The following is a 16,926-nucleotide window of genomic DNA, read 5'->3' as shown; positions in this document are numbered from 1 at the left end:
AAAGACTGACTTGGTGCCAACATCTAGCGTGCATCACCTGGCAGCAACCCCTAGCTATACCATTGCCAAGATGGGTGACAACCACCCACAACAGTAGCACTTCATGTGACCTATCACCTTTTGTTATGCTCATTTGGATTCCTCATTACTCCCAAGCTCTCACTGCTCTCCTTGTATCACTCATCACTTTTGTTCTTGGATTAGTGAAGGGCACCAAACAACAAGATGAGGCCCTTAATTGTTGGATCCTGGGTTGTGGTGGTGGCGGCGGCAGCACACGGTGGTGTGGACGCCTTTAAAGATAATGGTTAACCCCTGTGAGACTAGAAGGTTGTGCGGCCCTGGGTTTCTAGCCAATAGTTGCCTATCTATCTCTTTCACCCTCCCTCCCTGGACAGCATACTCCAACACCTGCCCATCTCAGGTTAGCCTCTTCCGCAAAGGTCCTGGAGACATCCCCTTCTACTCTCCCTGTTTGTTAGTTATGTTCTGTTTTGTGCACAAGTTTTATTGAGCTTTTAATGCTTTTTTTTTTAATATAGTTGCCAAAGATTGTCAACAGAAAGGTTAAGTCCCAGCTGGCAGTCCTTGACATTGTGGTGGTATGAGGAGGAGCTACAAAGGTGGATTTGCCCCCCGAGTCCGGCAGATGGCGTAATGCTTTCTAACCATGCTGCGTTCAACTCTGAAGTGCCTTTTTAGGGCGGATTGTTTTATGAAGTTTAATAAAAACTGGCCGACCACCATCCACCATCCAAATATATTGTGTCCTGGTCTTTATTTCCAAGCATTAAAGGCGAGGCTGCCCTGTCTAATGTTGCAGCAATCAGATGAATAGGGCAGCTCAGTCTGAACAGTGCTAGATTTACAGCCAAGAGAGAAATACTGCACTATATTTTACTGCATTTTTCCATTATTCTCGAGAGTTTACCTTTCTCATAGTAATCCGAGATTAGAACATAAGTTGGTTGGAGGTCCAACACTCTTGTATTCATCTGTAGCCACAAAAACAGGAAAATTTCATCTGTGGAGACCTGTCCCCAAAAGAAACAGATCAAGTTAATTTATGCAATTATTAGAGCCGTACCCCGGAATATATGAGTAATGTTAAGGCTTAAAAATGTTGCCCGTCTGTAGATAGTGACAGCACAATCAACATCCTGGGGAATGTCCAGGGTCATAACTAATAACAGGTTGGCTTAGGTGCCTGATGGGACACAAAAGCATAACAACCACTTAAAAGGACAGCAAGATTCTGAATGGGGGGGGGGGTGGGCATTACAGATTTTGCATCGGGGACAAAGGAACATCAAATGACACCTGGGGGTGGGGTTGGCTTAACAAGTCAACACCTTTTTTTCCCTCCACCTCCTCTAATTCCCTCCTCTGGACACAATTTTACACTTGAGTAACTCATATGACTTATTTGATACGGATTTAGACATTTTACAGTGTGAATTATAGTACAGAGCTGCATTCACAATCCTACAGGCTATAGAGTGCGTATTCACTATCTGTCTGGATACAGAGCTTGCTGTGGTAATTTGCATTCTGGGAAGTGGAGTGCAGAGTTATCTGTTGTAGAAAAAAACCATAATGCAGGGAGCACTTTAAGAGCTCAGCTAAGCTGGTCGAGTTGTGTCTGTTGACAAACTTGTTTACAATATCAACAAGCAGAATTATGAATGCAGCTCTGGAGTATAATACAGGATGTAACTCAGGACAGGATGGGATAACTGATGTAATGTGTTTATGAAGTATTTCGACTTTTTAAGTGGACTCCATGTATGAACAAACTGAACCAAACCTAATTGTCATTGTTGAGATGAAAGAAAGAAAAAGATCTACTCACTCCCAAGATAGATAAAGATGTGGTTGCTCTTCTGTTTATGTATGGAAACCACAAATCCCGGCTATTAAGGAAAAAAGTAAAACATGTTATGTGAACAAGTCTGCAAATTAGATTTATCCCAATTATAATCCAAAAACGTATTTGGGTTTTTAGCCTGCACACCAATCCTATAGGGATACCCCCTTCACCAGCAATCTGCACGATGCTGTCAGGGGTGTTAGCGCCATCCACCGCTCGATGGCTTCTCTAATGACATAGGATTATACAGAAGACAACGACGGCAACCACCAATCTCTGGTTAGATGTGGGACCGATGATAATCTGCGCTCTGTCCCCCCTGATGGATTACAGAAACCTTTTCGGCAGACATCGCAGTCAATATTATTCCACCTGTATTGAGCACCTGACATCGATACACTTGGTGGTACTCCAAATGTTACACAATGAAGTCAATGCAAAATAGTTCTCCTCCAGAAGGAAGGAAACAGGCTCTCTAGTCCTACCTATGCTGGCATCAGCCAAATGGAAGACATCTATAACCTCGTGTTAAAAAGCTCTTTAAAGGGTCGGACAGGAGAAGAACCTATAGGTGGCACTAGAGAGACGGTTTTCTTCCATCTGCAGGGGAGATATTTTGCATACGGTTTCCCAGGGTGCATTGCCCTTACCGGCAGGATCTCCACAAGGAGAACTAGTAGAGTAAATTCACAGTCGGAATATTTACCTGCATCAGATACTGTGATTCCACGATATATCCAGATGGCAGCTCCAGGTCTATTAAAGCCATGTTGGACTGATTGTGGAGGCCATTATAACTGCCAGAAAATCAGATGAAGGAAAAAAAAAATAAGCAATGTGTCAGACCGTATTATCCAGGGACTTAAATTTATGTAAAACGGAGTGCATTTTAAAGTAACGGACGGACGGACGGATGGACGGGGGACGGGGGGGGGTCCCGGTCCCTCCCCCCTCCCCCCTCCCCCTTGTTCCAAAACGGAGAGTTGCATTGAATAAGGCTTTCTGCTTTGTAGGACTAATGAAAATCAATGTATGACTAGTCATTTGGAATCCATGGTTGGCCTGTAATGCCTGATATACGATGCAGTTTAACTGGAAATAAGAGCTGACCATGGGGACTCCCATCATCAGCATTACTCTGGGCAAATAAACTTGACTTCTCCATCCATCTTGTCTCATTTAGCAACCTGCTGTCCAATAGAAACAGGAAAGGATGTGCACGAGCAGGGGAATGGGAATAGCTGAAGTGGCTGGATATATTGAAGGGGATAAAGAAATTGCAGACTGACCCAAAAAAAAAAAATTTTGGCTCGGAATTTTCTTGTGAAGGTCTATATGGAACCTACACAAACAGATTTAGGTTTTATTTGAACTAACAATATTAAAAGGTAGATCAGTCAATGGATTCAGGTGGAATCCATCCAAGAGCACTGAGAGAACTTTGAATAAATTTAACAGCACTATTAAACAAACTTTTTAATAAATCGCTCATCTGTAGTCCCACAAAATCAAATTATTTAGTGTGAAACAACTTAAATGTTCCAAGGCAGCATGGATTTAGATACACTATACCACAATAAATGAATTCACAAAATGAAAATCCTTGAATTTGACTCAAAGGTAGTGAAATGGATAAATGCTCAGCCAAAGGACAGGAAACAGTGTTGTAAATAGTGTAAATTCAAAGGACAAACTTCTAACCAGTGGAGCGCCTCAAATATCAGTTCTGGCTCCTAGTTTACAGCGCTGTAGAATGAGTGAGTGCTTCACAGGTGTCCTGTTCTGCTCTGGAGCGAGTCCTCAGCTGGCTAATGAGAACTTAGCTCCTGCTCTAGCTGCCAGAATTGGAGGAATCTCCGATCCTGGCCGTTTACCCCTTTGATCGCCACGATCAAGAGTGACCTCGGCATGCTGAAAAAAATACTCCTTCGATCGGGAAACCAGGTTACCGTACGGGCGAGCTGCTGTGCCTTTGTAAACAATGAAGTGGCGTTTGCAGGAGCGCCGTGGTTCCTTTATTTTGCAGATTCGCGGTGACCCAAAGAAGCTGAGCCTGCGCCATCACCAGCAGATGTCAGATATATATATATATATATATATATATTACAGCTGACACACTGTTGTCCCAGCCAGGATTGGAGCTAGCTCTGATCTCGTCTTTTTAACCCCTCCGATGAAGCACTCAATACCGTCTGCAAATTCAAAGAAAATAGACAGGAAAAAAAATAGCAGAATTCTACCAAACACAGGACCGTCAGGCAACAAGAAATGAGACTGCCATTACAGTTCCTCCTTAGATTGTCACCCAGCTTACCAAGACTCCAAAATTACAGTCATGCGTCGATAGATCTTACTTTCTGTACTGTGTAATAACTAGGTTTGTTTGCCATTCAATATTATAAGAAAGCTAAGTGACACCTCCTGTGTGGCCATATTGATTGTCACCTATTATCTCCAGAACAGATATTGCTAAGAAAACGCTAAATACTTTGGACAGGGATTGTCGTAGCATGAGTATTGATGACACATCACTTGAATGTGCCATCCATCTACGGTAGAGGTCCAATCGTTGAGTCGGTAATTGACCAAAATGGGGCATTTATGCAGCTGAGTGGAGCTGCCAGGAGAAGTGGCCCATAATTTCCAAATGCTGCTACCACTTGGCTCTAGCAATCGGAAGGGGTCACATCAGTCAGACCCACGCCGGTCGGATTCTGATTTCATGAATGTTTGTGCCGAGGCCACCTCTTGAAGGTGGAAGAGGATATCATATGCTGCTTACCTGACGTTGATGTGCACCGGGAAGGAATGGGCCACTCCATTCACACAGCTCTCAGAGGGTGTATGAACCGACAGAAGGAAAACAGAGTTTTCCTCATTCACTGGGATGTTAAAGTCGACAGTGGTCTACAGGAAGATACCAGAAGAAGCAAATTAAAAAAACACATCAACCTCTACACTTGCAATGGTCTTTGCTGTTAACCCCTTAATGACCAAGCATGTATGGCACATATTATATCCACATTTAGAGCAATTATCGTGCAATGTGAAATACAGTGTCCGGTTAGTAAGGATAAATTACATAGAAAAGGAAAATCCACCTTTCTACATTACAATTTGATAATTATTATGTTGCAAGCAGTTACCACTATTCCAACTTTGTTTCTCCAGTCGGAGCATATATCCACAGTAAAATTAGAGTCAAATGCATATCTCAAACTCCTCCCAATCTACTGAATACGTTGGGTTGACACCAGAAGGACCAAAGTTTTGACAAATTTTACCCACATAGGCAGATGCTTTTGCCAGGATTTTGTCTTTGAGAACAAAGGCATTAAGAGTTTTTAGCCAAGCACACCAAACATTAATCATGTTATACCAGCTCTGACCCAATAAAGATCAATAATCCACATCAGTAGAAAACAAACACAACAATTATATCTGATAACGGCTTGGCCATAGTCTGATGAAGTTTTGGTGTTATATAATAAAAAGGGGGTGACTACTTTGGACAACCCCCTTTCTATACATCCTACTGAGACATATAATAGAATAGAAGGAATAGAGGGTGATTCAAAGATGTGAAGAGCTGAGATAAAAAGTAGATCTTTTTTTGTAGGACCTCCAGAGTTTGGCCAGTACCCCATGAAATCTTCTAAACAGCCCCTCTAAATGACTAGACTTTGATCTATTACCTGCAGCAGGACGCAACCATTCCCACTGACGGTCATGCTATAATCTCCAGGTAGATTGGGCAGCGGTTGGCTTTGCAACAAGTCCCTGTTCCCAGAATCAAGGTTGAATTCTTTCACCGCTTCATCTCCATATTTGACTTCAACAACATTACTGGAATCTTTTTGGTACACCAAAATGCCGTAACTACACAAGGCTTGTAGAGCGACCACAGTGTCCTGAGGAAGACATGAATTGGGAGAATTCACAAACACCAAGGATCCAAACTTGAGGTGTCTTCAACATATTGATTATCTATGCTTATACCACGTCAACAGTCTTTTTACAAGTCCTATCTGTCCTACCTACAATTTATCTAGTCACCAATGTCTATAGTGGTTAGGAGAAGCAGATACAATATCTATGCCGCTAACTGGTGGGCATGTTGGACGAGGAGGGTCGTATTTTTTTGGATCCCTATCCGGTTTACATTTTCACATTTTAGATAAATGCAAAAATAAAGATAATTGACAGAAACCAAGTCTAGTCTTTGATCTGCCTTAACATAGGCAGACAGATATCCAGTGGCGGATTATCATATGGGCGATTCGGGCGGCCGCCTGGGGCCCGAGGCTCCCAGGGGGCCCATGGCAGCCCAAACAGCACATCATTTTACAAACCGATTCAGCGCGCTAGTGCTGCTACAAGCCGAAGATGAGGAGGGGAGGAGCAGGGAATTGGCCGGGATACAGGGGTAGGACACGCCTCCCTGACAAGTGCGGGCGCCGCCATTGAGTAACAGAACAGACGGACGGCTGTTCTGTTACTCCAAAGCTGCAAGAACAGCCGGGCGGGCGGTCACCGGCGCTGAGGTTAGTTGGCTTATCCTCCTGCCCAACTGGTTCCCGACCGCTGGCTGTATTTTTACGGCCATCGGTCAGGGACGGGTCCTTAAAACCCGAGCCATAGACTTTCTACGGCTCGGGTTCTAACTTGCTGCCCGCGCGATCGGGCAGCTGAATGTCGGGTCTCTGGCTGTCAGTGACTGCCGGGGAACCTGAGGAGAAGACATAAGCAGCTATTCTGCTTCTGTCTTCTCCGATGTCTTCTTACACAGCGTTCAATGAACGCTGTGTATAGGAATAGAGACAGCAGCAGCAGCTGAAATGTAAAAAAGCTTATTTTTTTACTATTATTTTCAAACTTTATGAATAAAAATTCTAAAATAGCAAAAAAGGTGTGTATAAAAACGATAAAAAACGAAACCTGCATTGTCTACGGAAAAAACGTCGCAAAAATCACGTCGTTTTTTTTTATATTTTATAAAAATGTGTGTTTGGTGCAACTTTGTAATTACGTTTTATTAAAAAATATTTTCACTTTTTGAGATACAGCTGCTTTGTATCCTGTATCCGTCAGGTCAGAAGTACTGACGGGATCAGTGAAACGGGCCCTGCGCTAAATTATAATCTTAGATGTGATAGATTTGAGGTGGATCCTGCGTGTCACTGATCCTGTCAGTCCTGCTGACCTGACGGATACAGGATACAAAGCAGCTGTATCTCAAAAAGTGAAAATATTTTTTAATAAAATCAATCAATCAGACACATACTAATATATATATATATATTTATAAAATTATGATATAAAGTTTTTAAATGTGTACATAACCTTGTGGCACTATATACAAGGGGGGGCGCTGTGTGCCACTATATACAAGGGGGAGCGCTGTGTGGCACTATATACAAGGGGGAGCGCTGTGTGGCACTATATACAAGGGGGAGCGCTGTGTGGCACTATATACAAGGGGGAGCGCTGTGTGGCACTATATACAAGGGGGGCTGTGTAGTGCTATCCACAGTGGTATGTGTGTGGCGCTCTTTATAGGGGGGGGCTTTTTGGTGCTATTTACAAGAGGGGGAGGGCTGTGTGGCGCTCTCTACAGGGGGCTGTATGGCACTATCTATATGGGGCTGTGTGTAACGCTCTCTACGGGGGGATGTGTGATATATAGAGGGGGCTGTGTATGGCGATATCTATGGGGGTGTGTAATATCTACAGGGGCTGTGTGTGGCACTATGTACAGGGGGCTGTGTGTATGTGGTGTTTTACAGTGTGTGGTATTATTATATTCAGGCACGCAGTGTTTGGTGCTATTATATTTAGGGGCACAGTATGTGGCACCATGATAACTTTATTTTCGTTTAGGTGTGGAAATGTTGGAAAAGTGAGGAGACGTCTGAGTGGCAAATTCTGCAGAAATGAGTCATGGCCGGGAGAAGTCGTCATGAGCGCTGGACCGGATGGAGAAGAAAAGAGGAAAAAAACTACTAGAATCTGAGACGTCGTCACCTGTGAGTCACTAGATTTATAGAGAATCTGTCACCTCTCCTGACATGTTTATTATAGGAATCCTTGTATTTCACAAAAAGTCTTTCTGCAGTCCAGGACTGATAGACAATTCCCCTTGTCAGGAGGTTGTGTCTCTGCACAGTGTGATACTCTCAGTATGTATGGACACAGCCCTGTGACAAGGGAAATCGTAACACTGTTAATGCTTGCCCAAAAAAGTAGTGTTAAAAATAGTTACGGCAGGGTGGCGGTGGGGAAGGGGGGCCCAAGTTTGGGTAACAGCCCAGGGCCCATGGTCTACTTAATCCGCCACTGCAGATATCTACAAGTCATTTAATTTCTTAAGGACCGGGTCAACAGATTTGCCAACCAATTAAATTTGTTTGTATAATAAGAAACATTTTTATCCAGGTTTTGAATATCTTCGCTGCTGTTCTATGACTGGTATTGTGTGATTTATGGTTGAACGATCGATAAATGCCACAGTCCCTCTGGCCAAATATTGAAAACACTACTTGGAAAGAAGCACTCTTGACAAAAATTGGGCAGTGTATTGGATTCTCTGTAGACAGCCAGGAACTGCCATCACAACAATGATTTAGTTTATGATTTATGTATGAGGATAAACCAAATATGTAAAACATTTTTGTGGATTTGACTGCAGGTTAGCTCCATATATTTGATGTAACAGGGACATAAAGCACCGCATACCTCAAACAATTTTGACCTCACTAAATCCGGAGAATCAAACTATTTACTACTCCTTTCTTGTAAACAGGGAGACGCGCTGCCGACATGATAGAAATGTATGGGGCCGAGAGATCGGAGCAAACGAGCGCCGATCAAAGAGCTGTCTTGTCGATCGGCGCTTTTTTACATGGCCCAATTCGGGCCATGTAAGACGACACTTACCGATGTGGTGCTGTACGATCCAAATGCACTTTGCTGCTGCGATAACCAGAGCGCAATCCGAGACAAGTAACTGAGGTCCGCCAGGGGTGGGGATGGTCCTGAGGTTAAGGCCAGTAGTACATAGGCAGTGATCTCTATCTCTGCGGATGCAGCACGTGGAGGGAATAAACAGGTTGTTGGCGTGCTTGGTTTGTCGGGACGCTCCCAGTGAATGGTGCCATCTGTAAGGTTATTAGAAAGGAAATTTTTCAAATTTGTTGGGTAAACCATAGTAAACTTTTATCGAGTGTTTTGCTTTTAGATTATGTCAGCTCATGGAAGTGCAGATACAGCAATGCAGCAGAATTAGTTTGCCAAGTGGTACAAAATGTAACAATGCGTTATTTCTGACTTAACACAGAACAGCAGGCGCTGAATTACCTTACATTTGTTCTCCCATCCCTTTCTAATTGGTAGGGGTCCAGGACTGCAGGGCAGGGATGTGATCTTGTTAAAATAATAGCTGGTTCGTGTAATCGGGGAGAAACTGGTTTCCGACCTGGTCCCGCTGTACCTAATTGTATCCGTGTCCTCAGGACGCAGATACTTCGAACCAGCGCTGACAAGGCAAAAGAACTATCAGTTCCCTGCCCGCCATTTGGCACTTTAGGCCAGGGCTACACTGGTACTTTTTGTAGTACTTCTGATTGATTTTTTTTTACTTTGGAGCTACAGCTGTTAATTAATTAAGTTCCATGCAATCCTGTGGACCACAGCTGTCACTCAATAGTTAAAAACAATTAGTAGTACTACAAAAAGTATCAATGTAGCCCTGGCCTTACCGGTTATGCGATAACATTATTGCACCACCTGCGTCATTCCGCTGTAGCAGGCCTGGTAAAAGACTGGAGGACAGAGTGGAAACAAGTACAGGTGAGTATGTAACGTTTATTTATTTTTAGTGGGCACTGTGTGTGGCACTTTATACAGAGGGCACTGTGAGTGGCACTATCTACAGGGGGCACAGTGTGTGTGAGACACTATCTACAGGGGGCACAATGTATCGCACTATGAACAGGGAGTACAGTGTGTGGCACTATATACATGGAGGACTGTGGTCTTTTATACAAGGGGCACTGTGTGTGGCACTATCTACATGGGGCACTGTGTGATGTATATTAAGCGTGTGGCATTATTTTTATGAACACGGTGTGTGGTGCTTTAATTCACAGTGTATGGTGCTATTATATTCAGGGGCGCAGTGTGAGGATTTTGTGTTAGTATATAGGTGCAAATGGGTTGGAAAAGTGAAGAGCCAAAGATATCGGAGCAGAAAACTCTGCAGTAATGAGTCGTGGCCGTGAGAAATTCGCATGGACGTCTGGACTGGAGAGAGAAAAAGTGTCTAAGAATACCCCACCTGTGAGCCACTGAACGTAAATGCTTATTCTCCCTCTGACTGATCAGTACAACTGTATGATCTGAAGCGAGATCATAGGTGGTATTCTTTTTTCGGGAACAGCAATTCCCAGCATATTCTTACAATTGTTTAGGCCATATTGGAAGCTGTAGTTTCCCATGGTACAAGCATATATAGCAGTGGGGTAAACTGAATTTGCAAATGAGCTCTGTAATCAGCTGTATTTGTGCTGGTACTGTATATATGTACAGAGTTTGAGTCTGGTACTGTATATATGTACTAAGCTTGGCTCTGGTGCTGTATATATGTATTGAGCTTTGTTCTTGCACTGTATTGATGTACTGAGCTTGGTTCTGATTCTGCATATATGTACTGAGCTTGAATCTGGTGCTGTATATATGTACTGAGCTTTGTTCCGGTGCTGTATTTAAGTACTGACCTTTGTTCTGGTGCTGTATATATGTACTGAGCTTTGTTCTGGTGCTGTATATATGTACTGACCTTTGTTCCGGTGCTGTATTTAAGTACTGAGCTTTGTTCTGGTGCTGTATATATGTACTGAGCTTTGTTCTGGTGCTGTATATATGTACTGAAGTTGGTTCTGGGGCTGTATATATGTACTGAGCTTGGATCTGGTGCTGTATTTAAGTACTGAGCTTTGTTCTGGTGCTGTACATATGTACTGAGCTTTGTACTGAGCTTGGTTCTGGTGCTGTATATATTATGCTGTATTTGTATACTAATCTTCTGTATCTAGGGGTTTTGGCAAACAGCCTGGAGATTTGCCGTAGCAAGGTGCGCACGCCACTCTGTGCTGCACCCTTCTCACAGTACAAAATTAATAGAGCTGTGCATGCTTAGGGTACCGAATATGCTCATATAGGTCTATATGTAATGGGTGAGTGTAATATAACAAGTGTGGGTAGGTATATATGTTTTTGTAATTATATACATAGTGTGGTAATCCAGTTAAACATTCTGGACAGGGAGCCCCACAAGCTTGAAATGTTTCTAGAATATTACTGAAATGTTTATTTAGAGCCCACATTAATATACAGTGTATTTGGAATATTATCATGGGTTTATTTGATTAGAGTCGTAATAATTTTCCGTGGTGCCATACACCGGAATACGGCTCCCCCTCCCCCACCGGGGCACGTATATCTTTGTTGGCAAATTAGAGGACCTGTTCTAAAAATTAATCCTTAGGGCTTGTCCACACGTAGCGGAATTGCTGCGTATTTTCCGTCTGGAATTGTGGACGGAAAATACGCAGCAGAATACAGTTGCAGCAAAGTGGGTGAGATTAAACAAATCTCATCCACACGCTGCGTAAATATTCCCACCAGAAATTGACGTGCGGTGCGTATTTTTTGGCCGCAACATGTAAATTCCTGCTGCGGAAAGCGGACTGAATTGCTGCGTTTTTCACAGGAAATCTCCCAACTTTGAGAAAAACGCCACAAAATCCACACCATTTCCGGCAGTAAAAAAACGCAGGAAATGGTGCCGTTTTTCCGCAGCGGAAATCCTGCTAATTTCGGCGGAATTGCTGCAGGAATTTTCTACAGCAATTCCGTTACGTGTAGACAAGTCCTAAGGATAATAAAAAGGTTGCCTCTTCTAACTGCTCTAGTGGCTAGTGCGACAACTTGAACAGTTCAAAAAAAAAATTAATTTTGGAGATAATCACCTAAAAAAAAACATTAGATGTTTAGAATAAATACCGGATTTAAATAATGTTTTTTTTTTTTAATGTACACATTGTTCAAAGTCACCGAATTACCTACAAGCGTATAATTAGACTTTTATGACAGTACCTTCTTCAAATGCGAGTTCTTTCAGCTGGCCAAACATAGCAGTGCTCCTCTCCTTATTCCCAGCCACCCGGAAGACATAGAACAGCAGAGCCACTTTGTAGATACTTTGTTCTGTCCTAGAGGCGGCATCCAGGAACTTCAGGGGATCGCGAAGCAGAGTGAGCTTTAAAGAAACATACACCGGAACATAAAAACTCCATTCAGATGTAGCTCTTGTTGGCTACAGTGTGACTGGTCAGCAATGCTAATAGCCCATGCCACTAAAGTATAAACCCATTCACTGAAGAGTTAAATATAATAACTTACACTGGATGAAGAAGTAGTCTGGAAAAAAAACACTGTCGACAGTGCCGTAAAGATGACATAATCTTCGTCACCGTCCTGTAAAGGGATTAAACGGTAAAGGAAGTGTCTGGTTTATCTTTAGACAGATTAACATTTTTGGAACAAAGACAATTAAAAAAGGATATACAGGTGGTTGCGATTCATTACCATTTCTAGAACTTCTCTTGTGCTGCAGCTCTTCTCTGGAAAGCTGTTTCTCATTCATTTGACCTATGTAAGTATTCATGTAATTTATTTTCTTACACTCGTCCTATTAGGGCATATGGATATCAAAGTGGGTCTCCTGCTGGGGTTCCCCTTGATAAGCCAGAATAGATGGCTGTTAAGTGAGAGCGGATTCTGCTCTCGCTGACACAGGGCAGCCATGTGCTACACGGTCATCCATTAATTCGAATGGGTGGCCACTGCAGGATAAATGTACATTATGTCTGAAGACAATTTCCCTTGACGATAACAGCTTATCGCCAGGCGATCTGGGAGCTAGATCCAGGGTGATCATCTGATCGCTGAGGCAGATATTTTAAGAGAAAAGTTGATCTTAATGAGACAGCCCCTTTGACATGTACCTGAATGGTTTAATTAAAGTCTTTATTTTAGATCTGATTTTGGCACCTGGCTCCAGTTTGTCTTCTGGATATGTGTAACAGCTTGGTGCCGATCCACCTCATTCTTCTCATCCAACTTTTGGTTCTGACCCCATAATTTCAGTCTGATCCTCCTATGTTTCCTGGTACAGACTACTGTACAACTATGGCCTCATGCACACGACCGTAAAAATCGTCCCTAACTGCCCAACGTAATTACAGTCCGCAATTACGGACCAATTCACTTCTATTGACCTTGGACACCTTCCCATATACTAACGGGAAGGTTTCCTAGCCGTTGAAGTGGACCGCAAAAGATAGGACATGTCCGTTCTTTTGCATTTTATGGGCCGCGCTCCCATATGTATGGGAGCACGGGCCGAGAATGCGGGCACGGCTGGCCACCGACGGCCGCGGACAGCCGCCCGTATTTTCCCATACAAAGTATGCAAGGTCCATAAAAAGCTAAAGATAGGACATTTCCTATCTTTTGGGGTACACTTCTACGGCCCGGGCATCTAAATAAATGAGAAGGTGTCCGTGGACTATAGAAGCGAGTGGGTCCGTCATTCCGGACCGTAATTGCGGTCTGCAATTACGGACTATTTTGACTGTCGTGTGCATGGGGCTTAACTCCTATGTTGCTTTAGGAAGACTTCACTGAACATCCATATCCTTGTGAGGGTCATAGTTGAAAACCAGGACTTCCATAGAGTGTCAGTTTAGTCCACAATACATTTCCATAGCAAGTGTATTACTTAATATATATCATATAGTAATAGTATTAATATCAAACCCCTATATCTTTTTAAAGGTGTTTTAGTCTCATTGGTTTACCTGTAGTGCATTGTTAAACATAGATCCTCGTGGTATAAAAGCCCCGGTGTTCGCGTTCTTCAATCCTTCGAGATACGCCAAGTCTCGGTTAAAAACACGGTCGTCAACATAAGTGTACGGCGTAATACGCTGAAAGGTTGCCAATGTAAAGAGAGTCAACCTGAATGCAAAAAAAAAAAAACAGCCCAACATGTAAGGAGTGGATTTAAAGGGTAACTCCATCCAAAATGACATTATTCCCCTAGAACGATCAACCTTCTCTAACCTCTCTGTCTGCTGTGCTGTTTTACCAGTCATTAGTGAAAACCTCATATTATATAACAGCTATTTCATCTATTAATGGTAAAATGAATGGGTCAGAATGAGAAGTTGTCAAAGTCTCGCTTCCTGTAACTTGTATCAATCAAACTTTATCTTCAGAGCTGAGAACCTCCAGATCTAAAGTAGTTAAACTTGTACCAATTGATCATTTAAGGGAACACTCCAGACATAACTAATAGATTGTGTTATACTAATACGGGGCCTAAAGGGGCGGAGCAAACACACCAAAGAATGTCATGTGTCATGCTCCACCCCCCTTCCCGCACTAGGCATAACATGATAGTTCACTGAAATATGTATTGCAAATTGAGCCCCACAAATGAGGCCCAATGTGTGGTTCCCCTATGTAAACACATGTTTTTATATTTTGTTTTCGCCAATGAATTTAGGAAGTCTCCTGAAAAATTAACGCAGTGCCAAAATAACTGTCAAAAATTTAGTCTGTGACCAGCCTTACCATGAATTTGCAAAGCCTAGCCCAAAAGTGCCATAGTTATTATTCAAGCGAAGCTGATTCCTGTACCCTAAAAAAAACAAAAAAAAACCAAAACGTAATGGTTGTAACAATTTTTTCCCTTATGCCCCGCCTATTAATATAAGACACGCCCCCAACATAAGGCATCTGAATCACAAGTAGCGCAAATGTCTCCATTTATCACAACTCAAAATGAATGTAGACCCCAAATTGGAACCCCTAAACTAATACAGACCAGACCTTCAAACCAATACAGATCCCAGACCCCTAAAGAAATACAGACACCAGACCCCTCCTTCATACAGACCCTCTTTAATAGAAACCTTCGACCTGACCCTACCCTCAATACAGTCCAGTCACTTGGCGTCAGGACATGGTCTGCAGAAGGACCCAGGAGTGCGGAGGACTGGCAGAAACGGTGAGAGGCGAGTATATTTATAAAGAGACGCATCACCCAAGAGAATTGCCTGTTTATTCTGGGAGTTGGCAAATATAGTTCATTGGACTTTCTGGATTATAATACAATGGATTTAACCCCTTAAAATCCTACGAAATGTTGCCGCCTTGCGTTCCGTCAGCCGGAGCTTATTTATGTCTATGTAGCGGTTTTAAACCTTGTTTTTTGCGTAACAAATTGTAGATTTTATAAACATTATTTTGGAGTTAACGTTATGAGTTTTTTATATTGGCCAAAATAAATAATTCCACCGTTAACCGCTCGCCAAAATACCATTCCTGTATGGACAATTACGAGTACGCGGATACCAAATATGTTTTTTTATGTTTAAAAGTTTTTATGCTATAAAAATTTCTAATGTAAATAAAATTCTTTATTTTTTCTTTCAGTTTGTATTTAAGTTTTAATTGTAAACTTTTATTTTATATATTTTTTCGTCACGTTACTGAACTTTTACTTAAAAATCATTGCATTAATGTTTAAGTCTATATGACATTACATTAAGATTGGACAGTCCATAGGACCTTTGTAAGGCCCCAATCTGTCAGTATAAAACAGTTAAAGACTGCAATGCCGGGGCTGACGTGGTTGCATTGTTCATAGGGCGGAAGTGGTTAATTGGTCGGCATCAGAGTTTTCTTTGATCCCGGATTTAGTGAAGGAGGGCGGCTATCAATCACAGCTGTCCTCCGGCAGGTGGTCGCACTTCGCCATCACATACATATTTATCAGTATACGGGAAGGGGACCCCAACAGATATGTACATGATTTTTTGGACAGGGGTTAAAGGAGGTATCTGAAATTAGAAAAAAGTTATGTTTTTTTTTTTCAGACACTCTTGTCTATGTCTAGTAATACAAGAGTTGGGACCTGCCCGGAAACATAACAAATCCTTTTTCTGATCCCAGACAATTATTGCATAACCCAGAATGTCTCCATACAGGACAGAGCAACATACTGTATTTTGTAGGAGATGCTGTGAGTTTAGCTTTATTTTTTGTATTTTTATTTAAAAAAAAACATCACAGAATTCTCTTTACTTGCTGTTTTTGTGTTATTTTTTTAAACTCTGACCTTAGGATGGTCCAGGGGAAAAAAGTACAAGTAATACGAATCACATATATATATATTACCAATTCCCATGTACTTCACGGCTCTGGATTTAGTCTCCTCCGTCAGGCGACCGGTTATAGTCAGGTACTCAACAACTAGAACAATCGCCGTCAAGGTGGCGAGATTCTGTTCACCAGATCCCGTTGGCTCTTGGATCAAGGACTCTGGAATGACCAAAGCTCGGCCCAATATGTCTCCTGTGAAGATTAATAGAATATCAGTTGGAGAAGATATTATAGTGGCCGAGCTAAACTGAATTCTATGACGCTTAGGAGACCAAGGACCTTTGTGAATGTGCTGGTTAAGGAATACATACATAGGTACGTACGTACGTACGTACGTACGTACGTACGTACGTACGTACGTACGTACGTACGTAGGTACATACATACACATACGTACATACACATACATACATACATACATACATACATACATATACATACATAGGCAAATTTGCCATTCTGGACTCTGATGTTTTTTTGTGACAGCCCATATGGGCAGCAGCATACATAGAAGAGAGGGGGGGGGGGCTAATATCAAAGATCAAAATGGGTTCCCCACTATGGGGCTGAGTTTTGCCACCCAGGACAGAAGAATATGGTGTTTGTTCCCCCAACCCCCCCCTTTCAATGACCCAGGCACTTGCTATTAAATAGCAATGGAGATGGCACCAACCTCTGAGTTATATAGAGCCGTAATAGGGCTCAATAATCTATTGGACCTACAGTACTTCCATATGCCCTGATTTTATACGTATCATACTCCA

At 42.4% G+C, this 16,926-nt stretch overlaps 2 protein-coding genes across 2 annotated transcripts in view; one reads left to right on the top strand and one right to left on the bottom strand.

Moving 5' to 3' along the window:
- LOC142664073 (ovostatin-like) overlaps positions 1–759 on the top strand; it is a 39,456-nt gene extending 38,697 nt beyond the window's left edge. Inside the window, exon 36 of the mRNA XM_075842997.1 lies at positions 543–759. Coding sequence (XP_075699112.1) covers positions 543–571 — 29 coding nt within the window. The 3' untranslated portion in view covers positions 572–759. The remainder of the gene's footprint in view (positions 1–542) is intronic.
- A 131-nt stretch (positions 760–890) lies between these two features.
- Positions 891–16,926, bottom strand: part of LOC142663873 (alpha-2-macroglobulin-like) — a 37,322-nt gene continuing 21,286 nt past the window's right edge. Inside the window, exons 15-24 of the mRNA XM_075842707.1 lie at positions 16,178–16,354; positions 14,570–14,636; positions 13,792–13,951; positions 12,332–12,406; positions 12,026–12,188; positions 8,807–9,027; positions 5,566–5,781; positions 4,653–4,777; positions 2,577–2,667; positions 891–1,034 (exon numbers count right to left, since the gene is read on the bottom strand). Coding sequence (XP_075698822.1) covers positions 891–1,034; positions 2,577–2,667; positions 4,653–4,777; positions 5,566–5,781; positions 8,807–9,027; positions 12,026–12,188; positions 12,332–12,406; positions 13,792–13,951; positions 14,570–14,636; positions 16,178–16,354 — 1,439 coding nt within the window. The remainder of the gene's footprint in view (positions 1,035–2,576; positions 2,668–4,652; positions 4,778–5,565; positions 5,782–8,806; positions 9,028–12,025; positions 12,189–12,331; positions 12,407–13,791; positions 13,952–14,569; positions 14,637–16,177; positions 16,355–16,926) is intronic.

This window comes from Rhinoderma darwinii, chromosome 11 (assembly GCF_050947455.1).
Source record: "Rhinoderma darwinii isolate aRhiDar2 chromosome 11, aRhiDar2.hap1, whole genome shotgun sequence".
Classification (NCBI taxonomy): domain Eukaryota; kingdom Metazoa; phylum Chordata; class Amphibia; order Anura; family Rhinodermatidae; genus Rhinoderma; species Rhinoderma darwinii.
The sequence above is the reverse complement of the archived record's forward strand: the minus strand, read 5'-3'. Positions and strand labels throughout refer to the sequence as shown.